The sequence below is a fragment of the Ursus arctos genome, unplaced genomic scaffold (genome assembly GCF_023065955.2).
Source record: "Ursus arctos isolate Adak ecotype North America unplaced genomic scaffold, UrsArc2.0 scaffold_1, whole genome shotgun sequence".
NCBI classification, from domain to species: domain Eukaryota; kingdom Metazoa; phylum Chordata; class Mammalia; order Carnivora; family Ursidae; genus Ursus; species Ursus arctos.
Window position 1 is genome coordinate 96127102 of NW_026622763.1, and position 16381 is coordinate 96143482.

Genomic DNA, 16381 nt, shown 5'->3' on the forward strand with positions numbered 1-16381 from the left:
AAATTCGGTGGTTAGACATTCTTTCCCCAATGTATTTCCTTTGTGTGAAAAATACAGACTTTAAATACTTATTTTATATTAAATAGTAACATTTGATTATTAAAGAAAATATGGTTATAGAAGAAAAGGAAGAGGGGCGCCTGGGTGGTTCAATCAGTTAAGCTTCTGACTCCTGATTTTGGCTCAGGTCGTGATCTCAGAATAGTGAGATGGAGGCCCGCGTCAGGCTCCACACTCAGTGGGAGTCGCTGGAGATTCTCTCTCCCTCTCCCTCTCCCCCTGCTCATGTGCCCTTTCACTCTCTAAAAAAAATTAAATAAAACATGTTTAAAAAAAAAGAAAAAATTTCCCGTGTCCCACCATTCAAAGAAGCTTCGGTATTTCCTCTTTCTTCACTTAGGTGTTAGTATAATTTGATATAAAATTATTTATCTTACTTTTTCACTTAGTTCATCATCATTAAACTATGTATTCATGTTTTTAAGTCAGATTAATCCTAACTTTTCATTATTGCTAATATTTTGTTCCTTGGAGTTAAAGCTTCGTCCACATTTAAATTTATTTCTACTAATAGATTATCAGAAGTCAGTCAAAAACATAAACAAAGAATACAGATTTTCAAATTTTCCTGATGGATATTCATTTCACTAAGAAATGACTATTTCAAGACATACATTTTACCAAGCTTGATAACTCATCAAGACAGCATGATTTTAGATCTTGAAAGCAATTGAAATTATTTATGGAAAAGATTATGCATTACCTTGTTGGAGTCTGGGTTCTTAATATAAGGTTCAGCACCACTTGCAATGTTCCCCATCAGTACTTTTTCGATTTTGGCCACCAAAACAATTTCAGAATGCGGATTGCTTACAGAAAATATAGCCTATGTACAAAGAAAACAGCCAATAAGCATCTAAGGAAGCATATTGAAGACATTTACAAAATTCCACCTTTTTAAGGGACAGTTTTAAGGAATTTTTATTTCAGAAACTGACAATCTTTTCGTAAGAACAACGAAATGGACATTTTTGGCGCCATCACAAGTAAACAAAAGTGCAACCTGCTTTGGAAATTTAAGCCATTCCTCTGGAAATCCTTTGACGTGAGGTTCTTCTGATTGTCTGGGAGTGACAGTGTCAATGTTTCCGTTTTCCAAAGCCACGGAAGCCCCTGAGAGCATCTGCCTGACAGCAGTGTGATTTAGATCCACGTGAAAATCTGCAGAAATCTTCCTGCCGTCTCTGAGGTCATAAAGTGCCACACTCACAAAAAAAGGCTCAATCTGCAGGAAAAAGAAAGAGCCGATGGTTTTGACACAAAGTCATTACACCTGCAGTTGCCCCATTAGTATATTATTTAAGAAAACGGTGGATAAATGACTACTATTCATATATAATATTTTTAGTATCAATAATATCTATCAAGTGGTAAGTGATTAGCAGCTTTGGAGAAATATTCCGAGATTACCCCTATGTCCTGATACTCATCAAACCTAACCTACCATTGGTAACTCCCACTGGAATCAGCTACCACTACGATGGCTACCAAGGGTGATTTTCTAGGTCCACCATTCTTTCTACATGTATTCGTTGGTATTCTACTGTAATGATGAGCTTTCCCTTCCTATTTATTTATTTACTTATTTATTTATACAAGTATAGACTCATAGATTACTATTTCACTCAACAGATTTCAATCTCTTACTATCATTCTAGTGACGCTCAAATTGTCCCAGTTTGGCTAGAGGCAGCTCCTGTGTATTTTGGTAGATCCCTGTGATTTCGGTGGGGGAGGGCACTTCTTCAGTCCACAAAATGTTCTAGGCTCATCTTATACTGTCAATGCTCCAGTCATTTCTCCATCTAGCCCTGATCCCTTTCTGTGAGGGTGACATTTAGAAACCAAGATCTCAGTGCTCATTATGCTCATTGTTACTGGGACACACATGCACACATCCACACACACAGACACACAGACACACACACATGTGTGCGTACGTGTCCATACACCTGACATTTGCATCTACAATGATTTCTTTATCTCCATCTATACGTGAATATTTATTAAAAACTCGTAAGTTCATGTTGCAACTTGTATTTCCAATTCAAATCCAGAGGCTTCTTTCAAGCCTTTCCCCTATTCATATTTCAGGTAATTCTTTCCTTCAATAGTGAAACAGCTTGGCTTTTGTTTTCATTGGCCTATTTACTTATTTGTTCAATAAATTTACTTACTGGCTCAAAGTAACAAGTCTCCCAACCATAGCCACCTTCTCTAATCACCCCTTCTGTACCATCCCGCCCAGTGCCCCAGATCCTGGCAAGGCCAAATGCAAAGTTTCTGTGCCTCCACGTGGCTTTCTGCCCCCCATCATCCAGAGTTCTTGTGTGCTCTGAGGCTCTGCCCGACTGCCCCTCCACCATCCTAAGAAGGAAATGGAAGAGGTGAAATAAAGAGAAAATGGGAAGAAAATGGAAGATGGGAAGGAAAGAGAAACTTTCTTGATGGAGTTTTTCTTTTTTAAAGATCTTATTTATTTATTTGAGAGAATGAGAGAGAGTACGTACAGAAGCAGTGAGGGGGAGGAGCAAAAGAAGAGGGAGAAACCAACTCCCCACTGAGCAGGTAGCCTGCCTTGGGGCTCAGGACTGGATCCGAGGACCCAGGATTATGGCCTGAGCTGAAGGCAGATGCTTAACCAACTGAGCCACCCAGGCGCCCCCTGGGTTGACTTTTAAAGAAGGAAAAATTAGGTAAAGATGTGGTTAGAAGGGGTGTCTATGGTCAGTTGAGTGACACGTGCAAAGCCATAAAGCCATGAAAGAACATAAAGAACATGAAAGGATGCATTTATGGGAGATGCATTTGAGGAACATTAAGGACTTCAACCGAAGGACACAGAAGTCCACTAGGTGCCTGGTTGGTTGGAGACAGGTGCTCACAGGGGCACACATGCATAAAAGAGAAGTCCTAGGTTTGGGTATGTAACAAATTAAGCAGATGTCAATGTCATTCAGTAATATATACGATAAAGATACAGAGGTGAGTTCTGGATGGTTCATACAGAGGCATCTATAGGACATTCCAATCACAGTTGGAGATAGTTTTGAGCTCAGCCAAGGAAACTGGGTTGGGGAGTTTTGTATGTGGGCTCCTGTCTAAGCCATGAGATAAAGAAAAGAGAATCTGAATGGCATTCTGGGAAATTTCAGCATGCAAAGGATAGAGATGGAGAAGGCAAAGCACTTTATAAAGGAGACTGGGGAGTGGAGAGAAATTTAAAGAATACAAATGACAATTTTCATGCAGCCAGAGTATCACAGAAACCGAAGAAGAAAGATTCAAGAAAGAAGGAATTTTCAACTTTAGAAAACCACTAAATGCAACAGAAATTAAATGAAAAAGGACTGAAATAAATAAATATATGCTTGTGTAATTACATACATATTCTACATATGTACATATATAAATATATAATTATAAACATGCAAATAGATGTAATTACATATAATTAACTACAAGCTTCTAAAAATGGAATATGCTTACAAAAAACATTTTTGCTTTTGTTTATGCTACTTAATTTTGAATGGATGCCTACCAGCATGTGTCCTGTGGACAAACATTATATACAAAAATCACATTATGTTCATCATTGTACAGACTCACTCATGCTGTAGACTGTACTGAATGTTTAATAGTTTTCTCATGTGCTTTTTTTTTTTTAAGATTTTATTTATTTGTTTGACAGAGAGAGACAGCCAGCGAGAGAGGGAACACAAGCAGGGGGAGTGGGAGAGGAAGAAGCAGGCTCCCAGCGGAGGAGCCTGATGTGGAGCTCAATCCCAGGACTCCGGGATCACGCCCTGAACCAAAGGCAGATGCTTAACGACTGAACCACCCAGGCGCTCCCCTCATGTGCTTTGAAACATAATAATATGGCTAGTTTATAACAGGGTTATTAGTGTAATTCCTTAATATTAGAAGTACTTCCCCTACTGTTAGAACTACACATAAAAAATAAAATTCAATAAATTATTTAAAAATAAGACAATTAAAAAGTAAAAGTTTTATATTTTTTCCAATTTAATTTAGTTTAGAAAAACTTGTGGTTTGTAGTAGTGGTCGTCTGCCAAGAGTTGAAAATGCAAAAATTACATGAAAATAACTCAGGTAGGAGCTCAAAACACGTTGAAGGTCAAAGTAAAAAAAGTCCTATTATTTTTCATGAATTGGGGCATTTTGATTTTCATTTCTGCTTGGTGAATGGAAATAAATTACCTACTTTGATAATCCATCAGAAATTAAAGCTCATATGGTGATTCATTTATTTCTTCCAATCCACCTGTTCAACTTAAATGTCAAATCTTACTTTTTGAATCACTGGCTTTTCAATAAGGATTTGTTTAATCCGGCAGTTGAAAGCCTAACAAATTAAGTCATAGGCGTCTTATGTTTAGAATTCTGTATTTTCTTAAAAGAATCAAGGACATAAAATCTTAAAGTAACTCTGCTTTATTTGTTCAGATTTTTGGAATCAATTGCTATTTTCAAAGAAATATTTTATACTAGAAAACCATCAACTTGAATTTGGTTTTCAACGGACTGACTAAAAGATTACATGCTGTCAAATATTTTTTCCTCATCCTGGAAAAGTTCTTTGAGGGAGTCTTTTTAGAAGCTCATTCATTAAATAGAAGAGCTGCTTCTTCGGTAACCTGGAGAAATGTTTCGATTAATTGAAAAGTATGCCCACAGAATTAAAAATGATGAGTTTAAAGACAGCCACATTAACAAAAGAGTGTCACTGAATAATATACAAATTTTTAAAGACAACGCCATTGCATAAAAAATTACTGTCGAGTTTAGGTGAGACTATTTTATTAGTTTTTTGTCTTACTGTTTATAAGCATGATGAATTATTTTTCAAAGTCTTTTTCTATTTTTTTTAATTTAAAATAAATTAAAAACAATATGGGCATTTAAAGCACCTCAAATCAACTTGTCCCTGTGAATTTTCAGACATACACGGGCATACGGACGCTGGGTTCTGAACTTGGGCATGTTCTCGTGCTTGGTGAGACTGGCCCAAATACAAACATTAAACTTCTGAATATGACTTTTATTACAAAGAAAGGAATCCATGTGGAAGGAGTCATTTGCCCCGCACTGGACAGAAAAGCCTATTATCTTTTGAGTTTCAGTTTCTAAACTGGATTTTTAAATCACACTTAAGGTTGTGTCTAGTCAAAAAAAAAATAGATAAAAAATAAAAAATAAAGAAAAGAAAAGAAAAAAAAAGAAAAAAGAAAAAAAATTATTTTTATTTAGCAGGACGGTTAAGTGCCAGTAGGATTTGGGTTACATTTCCCTGATATATCCAAGTAGTTTCAAGAAGCAAGTTTCTAGTCTTTTCTGTTTTGTTTTCTTTTGTTTTTAAAATTTTAATCCTGAATGAAAGTATGTTCTGATCGCTCCTCCTAACCCTTTTGCTCCATGGAAATTTCTCTTGCTATAGTCCCCCGCATCCTCCATGTGGCCACAGCTGCTGGGCTCTTCTCTGGCTTGCTGTTGCTCTCAGCTCCTCAGCCCATTCCACACAGCTGACACATTCTTTCTTGGCATTAGGACCCACTCTTTTCTGGTTTATCTCTATTTCAATGGCCATACCTTCTTATACGTCTTGGGTCACTCCTCTATTCATCTGTCGAATATTTGTTTTCTGTTCCTTTTCCTATGCATACAGAAATTCCCAAATATGTCCCTCCAGGTCACCGTCTGGCCCAGACTTCTAAGTTTATGTCTCATTCACTGCCACACCCTCAAGTTCCAGACTTGTATCGGAATCTGCCCAGTGGACATCTCTGGATATCTAGTAGGCCTATCGAACTTAACATGCCCATAATAGAATTCTTGGCCGATATCCCCCAAATCTGCTCTTCATCTAGTCTTGTATTCTTAGTAAATGGCACCGTCATGCAGAGAAGTGTTCAAAGCAAAAACCAGAGACTCATCCTTGAAATATTCCCTCCCCTTATCCTGTATATCCAATGGATCAGAGAAACCTGTCCATTCAATTCACCCAACATCAGTCAAATCCATTCATTTCTCTCCTTCTTCCTTGCCTGTCCTAGTCTAAACAGTGCAATGAACTATGATGGTAGCCTCCTATCTACTCTCCCTGGTCGACTCTTGTTTCCTCCAATCCATTTTTTTTTTCCCTGATGGGATCTTCAAAAAACAGAAATTGAACCACACCATTTGAAAGTGTTTTAAATCACTCCTCCACTCAGGAAAAATCCAAACTCTTTACTGCAGCCTGTACCTTACATTATTTTACCTCGTACTGTTCCTCCCATATCGTCTAGGTCTGCCCTTCCCCTCCATACCTGCTTCCTGTTTCTAGAACTTGCTAAGACTTAGTTGTTTTGGGGTAGTCCCACCTGCTCTTTCTTCTGCCTAGAATATTTTCCCTTGACCTGACCTTTTATCCTTCTCCCCCTTTAGGTCTCTATTCAACTGTCACCTCCTGAGAGAGGCCTCCTATGACCACCCAGCCCAGAATAACCTGTCTCCCAGTTCCTCTGTACCACATCTGTCATACTGACTCATTTTAAAGAATTGTGAACAAGGCGTGATTATCGTGTTAATTTACTTGTCTTTTTTTTTTTTTTAATGTACTCTTCGTTCTTTCCAAAGAGACTCAAACTTCAAGAGGGCAGGGGGCTTGTTATCTTATTCCCCACTGTTCCCCCAGTACCTAGAACAAGTTTGGCTCCCGGGGGTGCACTGATTAAGTATTGGCTGAGAAATGAATAAACGTGACCTCCAGCGTGATCATACTTACTCACACACCTAGTGCATGATTACAGTTATAAAATAGGAGAAAGTTTCATGCTGGGGGAAGATTCTTACTGGTGACACCTTTTGATTTTAGCTTACTTGTCAACAAGATTCTCACACACAACACTGCAAACACCAATACATTGGCTGCATAATAGTCACAAATTTTTAAGTCATTTCCCACATATTGAAATAACAGTTAGTAGGTAATCATTGCTTACTGTGCACCAAGCATTATCTAAGTTCTTTCCATATGTTACTTCATTTAATTCTCACAATAATCATTTGAAATAGTTACTGCTATTACTATCCTGTTTACAGAAGAGGAGGGTGAGGGCAAGCCACTTGCCCAGCATGGCAGGACTCGTTGAGGAGAAGGTCAGGCATTCTGACACAAGAGAGGCACAGGTCCTTTGGTTCTCCTCACTAAATCTGAGGTCCACAGCATGTACCATTATCCCGCTACTACAGGGGAAAGGGGGCTCAGAGGATTGGTGTGGCGCCTACAGACCCAAGGGCAGGAGGTATGAAAAGTCTTCTGGAAGAGTCCATCCTTCCTGCCTGCCACTCACTGTCACAACTAACAAGCCTCCTATATCACAGAGATGTGCACGGGATTGCGTGTGCTCAGTTTGTAAAGAACCCTTATTACTGTTCTGTCTTCTAAAAGCAAATGTAGCTTATATCATGGATCTAGAAATACGTTTTCTTCCTTAAGGCAAAAGACGACACGTAAGGGATGATTTATTAAAAATTAGAGTGGAATGCATTAAAAAATGATGAAAGGGAACATGCCAATAAATAGCACTGATTTTTACTGATGGTAGGATTAAGTGTGATTTTTATTTTCTTCTTCTTTTTTTAAGATTTATTTATTTATTTGAGAGAGAGAGCAAGAGAAAGAACACGTGCATGTGAGCAGGGGCAGGGGCACAGGGAGAAGGAGCGAATCCCTAAGCAGACCTCTTGCTGAGTGTGGAGCCTGATGCGGGGCTCCATCTCATGACCTTGAGATCATGACCCTGAGATCACAACCTGAGCTGAAACCAAGGATCAGACACTTAACTGACTGAGCCACCCAGGTGCCCCAATTTTCTTCTTTATAGTTCAACTTTTAATAATGTTTATGCTCACAAAATGCCCCCTTCCCACAAATACAGCTACGACTGGTATAGAACTGTCCCCTAGACTCCTCAGAACTCTCAAGACAGCTCACTTAGTAGGAAAAGGAATCTGTGTTGATATAATGAGCACTGTGGTGGTTCCCAAATATCAATGAAGCACCTTTTTCCTCCCATTTCCATGTACCATCTCTACTATTACTTAAGGTTTATCTAATATTTTTTACTTGATTCACTATGTGGCCTGGTGTTCAGCAGTAATGGCTATGAAATCACCACGTTACCTTGTTGGTTTAAACTAGTCTTTAATGATAAATAAGATCGATAAGCCACTGGCCAGACTTATTCAAAAGAATAGTTAAAGGACCCAAATTAATAAAATGATGAATGAAAGGGGAGGGATCACAACCAACACCAAGGAAAGAGAAACAATCATTAGAATCTATTATCAACAGCTATATGCCAATAAATTAAACAACCTGGAAGAAATGGATGCCTTCCTGGAAACCTATAAACTACCAAGTCTGAAGCAGGAAGAAATTGATTATTTAAACAGACCGATTAATTATGAAGAGATTGAGCAGTGATCAAAAACCTCCCCAAAAACAAGAGTCCAGGGCCTGACGGATTCCCTGGGGAATTCTACCAAACAATCAAAGAAGAAATAATACCTATTCTCCTGAAGCTGTTTCAAAAAATAGAAACAGAAGGAAAACTACCAAACTCATTCTATGAGGCCAGTATTACCTTGATCCCCAAACCAGGTAAAGACCCCATCAAAAAGGAGAATTACAGACCGATATCCCTGATGAATATGGATGCCAAGATTCTCAACAAGATCCTAGCTAATAGGATCCAACAGTACGTTAAAAAGATTATCCATCACGACCAAGTGGGATTCATCCCTGGGATGCAAGGGTGGTTCAACATTCGCAAATCAATCAGTGTGATAGATCACATTAACAAGAGAAGAGGCAAAAACCATATGATCCTTTCAATTGATGCAGAAAAAGCATTTGACAAAATACAGCATCCTTTCCTGATTAAAACCCTTCAGAGTATAGGGATAGAGGGTACATTCCTCAATTTCATGAAAAGCCTACAGCGAATATCATTCTCAATGGGGAAAAGCTGGAAGCCTTTCCCTTAAGATCAGGAACACAACAAGGATGCCCACTCTCACCATAACTGTTCAACATAGTACTAGAAGTCCTTGCAACAGCAATCAGACAACAAAAAGGAATAAAAGGTATTCAAATCAGCAAAGAAGAAGTCAAACTCTCTCTCTTTGCAGATGACATGATACTCTATATGGAAAACCCAAAAGACTCCACCCCAAGTTACTAAAACTCAAAGAACAATTCAGTAATGTGGCAGGATACAAAATAAATGCTCAGAAATCAGTTGCATTTCTATACACAAACAACGAGACTGAAGAAAGAGAAATTAGGGAATTGATTCCATTTACAATAACACCAAAAATCATACAATATCTCAGAATTAACCAGAGATGTAAAGGATCTATATTCTAGAAACTACAGAACACTGATGAAAGACATTGAAGAAGACACAAAAAGATGGAAAAACATTCCATGCTCATGGATCGGAAGAATAAACATAGTTAAAATGTCTATGCTACCTAGAGCAATCTACACTTTCAATGCCATCCCTATCAAAATACCAATGACATTTTTCAAAGAGCTGAAACAAACGATCTTAAAATTTGTGTGGAACCAGAAAAGACCCCGAATCTCCAAGGAAATGTTGAGAAGGAAAAACAAAGCTGGGGGCATCACATTGCCTGATTTCAAGCTATACTACAAAGCTGTGATCATCAAGACAGCATGGTACTGGCACAAAAATAAACACATAGACCAACGGAACAGAATAGAGACTCCAGAAATGGACCCTTGGCTCTATGGTCAACTAATCTTTGACAAAGCAGGAAAAAACACCCAGTGGAAAAAAGACAGTCTCTTCAATAAATGGTGCTGGGAAAATTGGACAGCTATATGCAAAAGAATGAAACTTGACCACTCTCTTACACCATACACAAAGATAAACTCCAAATGGATGAAAGACCTCGATGTGAGACAGGAATCCATCAAAATCATAGAGGAGAACATAGGCTGTAACCTCTTTGACATCGGCCACAGCAATTTCTTTCATGACACATCTCCAAAGGCAAGAGAAACAAAAGAAAAAATGAACTTGTGGGACTTCATCAAGATAAAAAGTTTCTGCACAGCCAAGGAAACAGTCAACAAAACAAAGAGGTAGCCCACATAATGGGAGAAGATATTTGCAAATGTCACTACAGATAAAAGACTTGTATCCAAGATCTACAAAGAACTTCTCAAACTCAATACACAAGAAACAAATAATCAAACCAAAAATGGGCAGAAGATGTGAACAGACACTTTTCCAATGAAGACATACAAATGGCTAACAGACACATGGAAAAATGTTCAAAATCATTAGCCATCAGGGAAATTCAAATCAAAAGCACACTGAGATATCACCTTACACCAGTTAGAATGGCAAAAATGGACAAGGCAAGAAACAACAAATGTTGGAGAGGATGTGGAGAAAGGGGAACCCTCTTGCATTGTTGGTGGGAATGCTAGTTGGTACAGCCACTCTGGAAAACAGTGTGGAGGTCCCTTAAAAAGTTAAAAATTGAGCTACCCTATGACCCAGCCATTGCACTACTGGATATTTACCCCAAAGATACAGACGCAGTGAAGAGAAGGGCCATATGCACCCCAATGTTCATAGCAGCATTGTCCACAATAGCTAAATCATGGAAGGAACCGAGATGCCCTTCAACAGATGACTGGATTAAGAAGTTGCGGTCCATATATACAATGGAATATTACTCAACTATCAGAAAGAACGAGTTCTCAACATTTGCTGCAACATGGACGGCACTGGAGGAGATAATGCTAAGTGAAATAAGTCAAGCAGAGAAAGACAATTATCATATGATTTCTCTCATCTATGTAACATAAGAACTAGGAAGATAGGTAGGGGAAGAAAGGGACAAAGAAAGGGGGGTAATCAGAAGGGGGAATGAAGCATGAGAGACTATGGACTCTGAGAAACAAACTGAGGGCTTCAGAGGGGAGGAGGGTGGGGGAATGGGATAGGCTGGTGATGGGTATTAAGGAGGGCACGTATTGCATGGTGCACTGGGTGTTACGGGCAAACAATGAATCATGGAACACTACATCAAACACTGATGATGTACTGTATGATGACTAACACAACATAATAAAAAATTTTTAAAAAACCTAGTCTTTAATGTACATTCAAATAAACATATAAATACTAAAATAAGAAACTTGACTTAAAAGCCATCAATACCATCAATAAGTACCATCAATAAGACACAAACCATATCTCAGGAAACTGTGAACCACTGCGTGATTTAATGGAAAGGACCCTAGAATAGAGCCCCTTTGATGCTTCTTCTTTAAGGTAAGAGGAACATTTTATGGCAATATATTCACCATTCCACTTCAGAATTGTGCATTTTTGTGATGTGGAAAATGCTGTCATTCATACTCCCTCGGAGACTAGAGGGTGTGAACTCAGTGCCTGGAATGATCAGCAATAGAAAAGATTTTGGCCAGCGGGGGGTGTGGTGTTGGCTGATCTGTACAGGATATAACAGAAGGAAACTTACATTCGTTATCGGATCATTCTCATTCTCCGTAACACATCCCTGAAGATTTAAGTTGAGAGCTTTACAAATGATTATGATTCTCTTGGCAGCTTTTTCTTCAAACGGTTTGATCACAGAGTCGAGTTCTAAAAGGTCCTTTTTCTGAAGTTTCAAGGTCTAAAAAAAAAAACATTGAAAGCCTTTCTCAACAAACACCCATCCTAAAAAAAGGAATTTTAAATCATAAACCGCAATTGTGTGGATCAAGTTCACGTCTGCTTAGAAAGAATTCCAACTTACATCTATGTCTGGATCCAGCGAGAACAGATTTAGCCTCTCCATATTTCGAGTTGTTTTGACAGTCTCTTCAGTTTCTGTGAGGTACTACAGAGAAAACTGTGTTAGCTCTTGGTAGCGAAGTTTCCAGATACTTACAGCCCGGCCCCATCCATATGGCCAAGAAGTTTCTCCTTAGTATTATCACTGCTTTAATATCCTCCATGAACACTCAGCAAATCTTATCCAAACATGCTTTTATTTTTAAGTGCTGTTTATCTTAGTCTAAATCTTAAAATACAGCATTTCCATCTTTTCCATGAAAGCAATAACTAATAAGTAATTCAAATTTATTTGCATAGCAAAATGTCAGCTTTATTACTTTTGTGAAGTCTGGGTGTAGGCTGTTCTCTGAAGACTCTGTTTCCTCTGGCGTGCATTCACAAGTCATAGAATTATCCAGCGGATCTTGAAAAGATACACCAAGAGAGATTACTAAGAAATACTTAGAAATCACACATTTCTCTAGGCTGTGACGTATCAAAAATGGATGCAGGGTGGATATTGGTGAGTAGATACACTCATTGTACCCTGGCTCTAGGATTCCACATTGTTACAAGGGCTGGGCCTGGAAATCAGACCTCCTAATGGTCATTTTGGGATTCCATCTATGACACCATCCTGAGCTCATAAGAACTCTTGACCCTTCTAATACTACCTTTATACCTGGGGTTGTCATGACTTAATTCATCAACACATACTAAAGTTTTCTTACAAGTGAATATATTTTTGATAATTCTGACTCTCGGGCCATCAATTTCAAACGTGCACTCTAGCTTCAGTTAGTTAAACTCTCTAAAACTCTGTAAACATTAATGTTCGCGTTGATCATTATTAAGTAGGTCATGAATGTAAAACACCTACCATGGTGTATGGTAGTTAAGTCAACCACAGTTTTCTTCCTCATGACCCCATGCCTCTTTCACTTGATGGCATATGATATTTGGACTACTAGAATTTAGAGACTCTGGTTTCTAATGTCCCACGGTGCTGGGTAAAAGGTCTTAAAATAGTTTTCCTTTGGGAGGGGCCACCAACTCTGAACATCTTTCACATGTCACATGTCTATGTCATGGTTATAGACCTGTTTTTCTACCTTTCTCATCACCTGTCCTTTCCCCTCCTGCTCTCTTCTCTTTGCCTAGAATGAATTAGAATCTTATGAGGTAATAAGGATGGGAAAAAGGAAAATTTTTTATCTTATAATGATCTTGAATATTGTGCAAAATTTATGGAACTTTCACGTATAAGCTGATCTCAGTATGGCCAGAAAGCATACATGAAAGATATCTTCCTTCCTCTTTTTTTGAAAGGTAATCTTTCAACTACAAGGAAGTAATGCATATTTTTCTTTATATAATGCCATCTTAATTAATTAAATTAAATGAAAGGCTATGAAACACAACTACCCCATCTAAGGTAACCTCCCATCCGACATGGGTACATTTTTAGTACTGCTGACAAATGACTTCCATCCTCAAATCATTGCCAGTAAACTCAAAATCACACCTATGTATGGCAACCCTCACTGTTCAGTGAAAGTCAAGATTCAGGGGTGATTTTCTGGAGCAAATAGCTCAGGGATGGATGAGCCAGACCTGGCAGCTACCATAGTTACTAGGAGTTTAAATGGACCCAGTACAGAGGTCACACTTGGCAAAGGAAGGGAAGTGGGCGTGCATGCTCTCACCCAGCCCCAGATCTGCCAGCTCCGTGCTCCTCCTCCCCTGGGACGGCCCCTCGGGACTGATCTGCAGGATGCGGTTGAGGGTGTGGATCCATTCATCCATATCTGACTCTGTTTCCGCCGCCAGCACAAAGTAGGTTAGGTCATTCATTTTCAATTCAAAGGCGTATTTTCTTAGTCTGTTATTCTGGGGTATAAAAAGAATGAATGAAAGAAAAAAACCCATCAAATAATAAGTCTTAGAGAGCTTGAGACATTTTCTATGGTGTTGCTTGCACTCCCAAAGTGTTTCCATACAGGAGAGTAACATAAAGATCGGTCTGAACAAGAGAAAACTTTGGATGGGTATGAATTGTTCTGCTTGGTTTCTTTCAAGGCTTTTTGTACAAATTGATATTTTGTGTAGGTTTTTGTTGATTGGAGGAGCATGGTGGCTCAAAGATTTCGTCTTCAGGTACCTGTGCGAATATACTCTAAACTTCTTCAGAGAGTTCATTTGAGTCGCTACCTTCACTTTCTCAACCTGCGTTCTGTCCACTAGTCACTCCAGTTGGACTTCTGGCCCTGTCACACCCCAGGGCAACACTTGTCATGGTCACTAACAAACTCTATGCTGCTCTATTATCCAAGGGACGTTTTCTTCTTTGTTTCTTCCTTGACTTTTCAGTAGAATTAACATGGTGGCCACTTCCTCCTTCGTGAAATCCATCTGTGTCTGGTTTCCATGATCACACTCGATTCTGGTTTTCTTTCTTCTTCACTGGCCACCACTTTTCAGTCATCTCTACTGGCTCTTCCTTATCTTGGTGACCTCTAATGCTAACCTTGGCTCTGCCTTAGACTCCTTTCTCTCTCATCTGGTCCAATGGCTTTAAAGAACATTACATCCACATGGAAGGGCACCCCATTCCTTTCTGTGGCTCTGGCTTTTCCATCAACCTCCAGATTTTTCTCTAACCTCACATCTCTTCTTTGCCTTTTGGATCAAACCCATAAGACTTTGCTCTCATTCCTGAATGTGCTCCCATCACAAGCTGTGTTGCTGTCACAAGGCCTAAAGCGGCCCCTCCCCCAAGCACTTGCTTGCACACAATCAGCACCATGTTTGCCCCCATCTACTTAGGGGACTCATCGTCACTGTTCAGATCTCAACTGAAGTTATACTTGCTCAAGTAAACCTTCCCCAATTCCTCAATTAGGACAAGGTTCTTGTCTTTCAGGACACTTACCACAATTTGAAATGATATACTTATTCATTTTCATTTGTTTGCTTTGACCAACATGTGTCTCCCTCATGGCCGCCTCTAGGAGGACTGGGCCTGTTCTGCTCACCATTATGCCCTGCACTGTGCACAGACGGGCTCAGGACCAGTGGGTTCAAAACAGTCACCTTTTATAAGGGAATAGGTTTGGTTCCTATTCTTAGGGAACTGACATTTGTAGGGAATAGTGAATGAACAAAAGACTGAAGGAATAAACAAACTACTGGAAAACAGAGATTTTGTGCTGTGCAGAGAATGAATATGGACTCAGGGTCTGAGTAGCGACTTCAGACTGGTCTTCCATGGAAGGGATATCCAAGTTGAAATCCATCAAAAGAGTCAACTATTCCAATAGGGGAGAAGCCCACTGCGAGCGGAGGCAATGCAAGAGCAAATTATTAGAACACTTTTATATTCCATCTCTAATTCACTCTCGGGTAGCTCTGATACAGGTAATCAACTCTTACCCGTACTGCTAGGAAGCCATCAGGGCACCCAATTATAACTGAGTGAAGCCTATGTACTTAAGATAACCAAGTAAAATATAAATAGGAAAAGAACTGTAAGATGAGAGTATCACTATAGTGTGAGATTGTGGCTAAATATCGAAGTATGAAATTCTTTTTGACAATGGGATTGCTATTCTTGGCGGCAAGAAAAAAATAATTTTTAATATCCTCCTGTTAATATCTTCTTTGTGATGTTCTCAGAGACTATCCTAAAATAGCTTGTTCCTTTCCACTTCCACAGTATCATGATTACACCACAAATACGACACTTACTAAACACTTGTCATCTGGAAGCCAGGTACCATGCTGAGCATCCACAGCCATTATTCCACTTAATCCCATAACAACTCTGTGAGACAAATTGTGTTATTCCATTTAACATATAATGACATGGAGGCTTGGGGAGATAAATTAAAATGTGTTTGGGATTCCGCAGGTAGCAAGTGGCTGAGAAGGGAAATGACCTCTATGTGCTCTAACACCCACTGAGGTCACCCAGGAGCAAAGATGCTCTTCTCCTTCCTTGCCCCCTCTTTGGCACAGTCCCATACCAAAGGGATGGTCATGGCCTGGGATGTCATGCATACTCTCAGTGCCGAGAATAAACAGGGGGAATACATACGCTTCAAGAAAAAATAAAATTCAGGCACTGAAGGAGAAAGAATGAGCTAAAAAAATAGCAGTGATTCTCACTGTCGAACTTCATAGCTTCAATTCCACTTTCTAGATTCTTCCAAGGACAAGCTCTTGGCTCCAGCCCATACTTTTGTATTATTGTCAAGTATTATTATTTCTTTGCTGTTTAATGACTCACTCACTGGCTGGCTCTTTTCATAGTCTATGAGCTGGAGAAGGGCAGAGGCTGGCTGGTTATCCTCAGTGCTCAGCGCAGTGACAGCATTCATTCATAAAGTGGTGTCTATTATGTTCACGTGTTGTGCTGGGCAAAAACAGAC

The 16381-nt window shown here is 39.2% G+C and overlaps 1 protein-coding gene across 8 annotated transcripts in view; it reads right to left on the reverse strand.

Moving 5' to 3' along the window:
• The window catches only part of DOCK10 (dedicator of cytokinesis 10), a 261368-nt gene that overhangs the window by 84619 nt on the left and 160368 nt on the right, over positions 1-16381 (reverse strand). For all 8 annotated transcript variants that reach the window (XM_057305125.1, XM_044381059.3, XM_057305116.1 and 5 more), the window contains 6 exons: positions 13658-13841; positions 12290-12375; positions 11932-12015; positions 11653-11808; positions 1064-1285; positions 764-886 (listed from right to left, as the gene is read on the reverse strand). In XM_057305125.1, coding sequence (XP_057161108.1) covers positions 764-886; positions 1064-1285; positions 11653-11808; positions 11932-12015; positions 12290-12375; positions 13658-13841 — 855 coding nt within the window. The remainder of the gene's footprint in view (positions 1-763; positions 887-1063; positions 1286-11652; positions 11809-11931; positions 12016-12289; positions 12376-13657; positions 13842-16381) is intronic.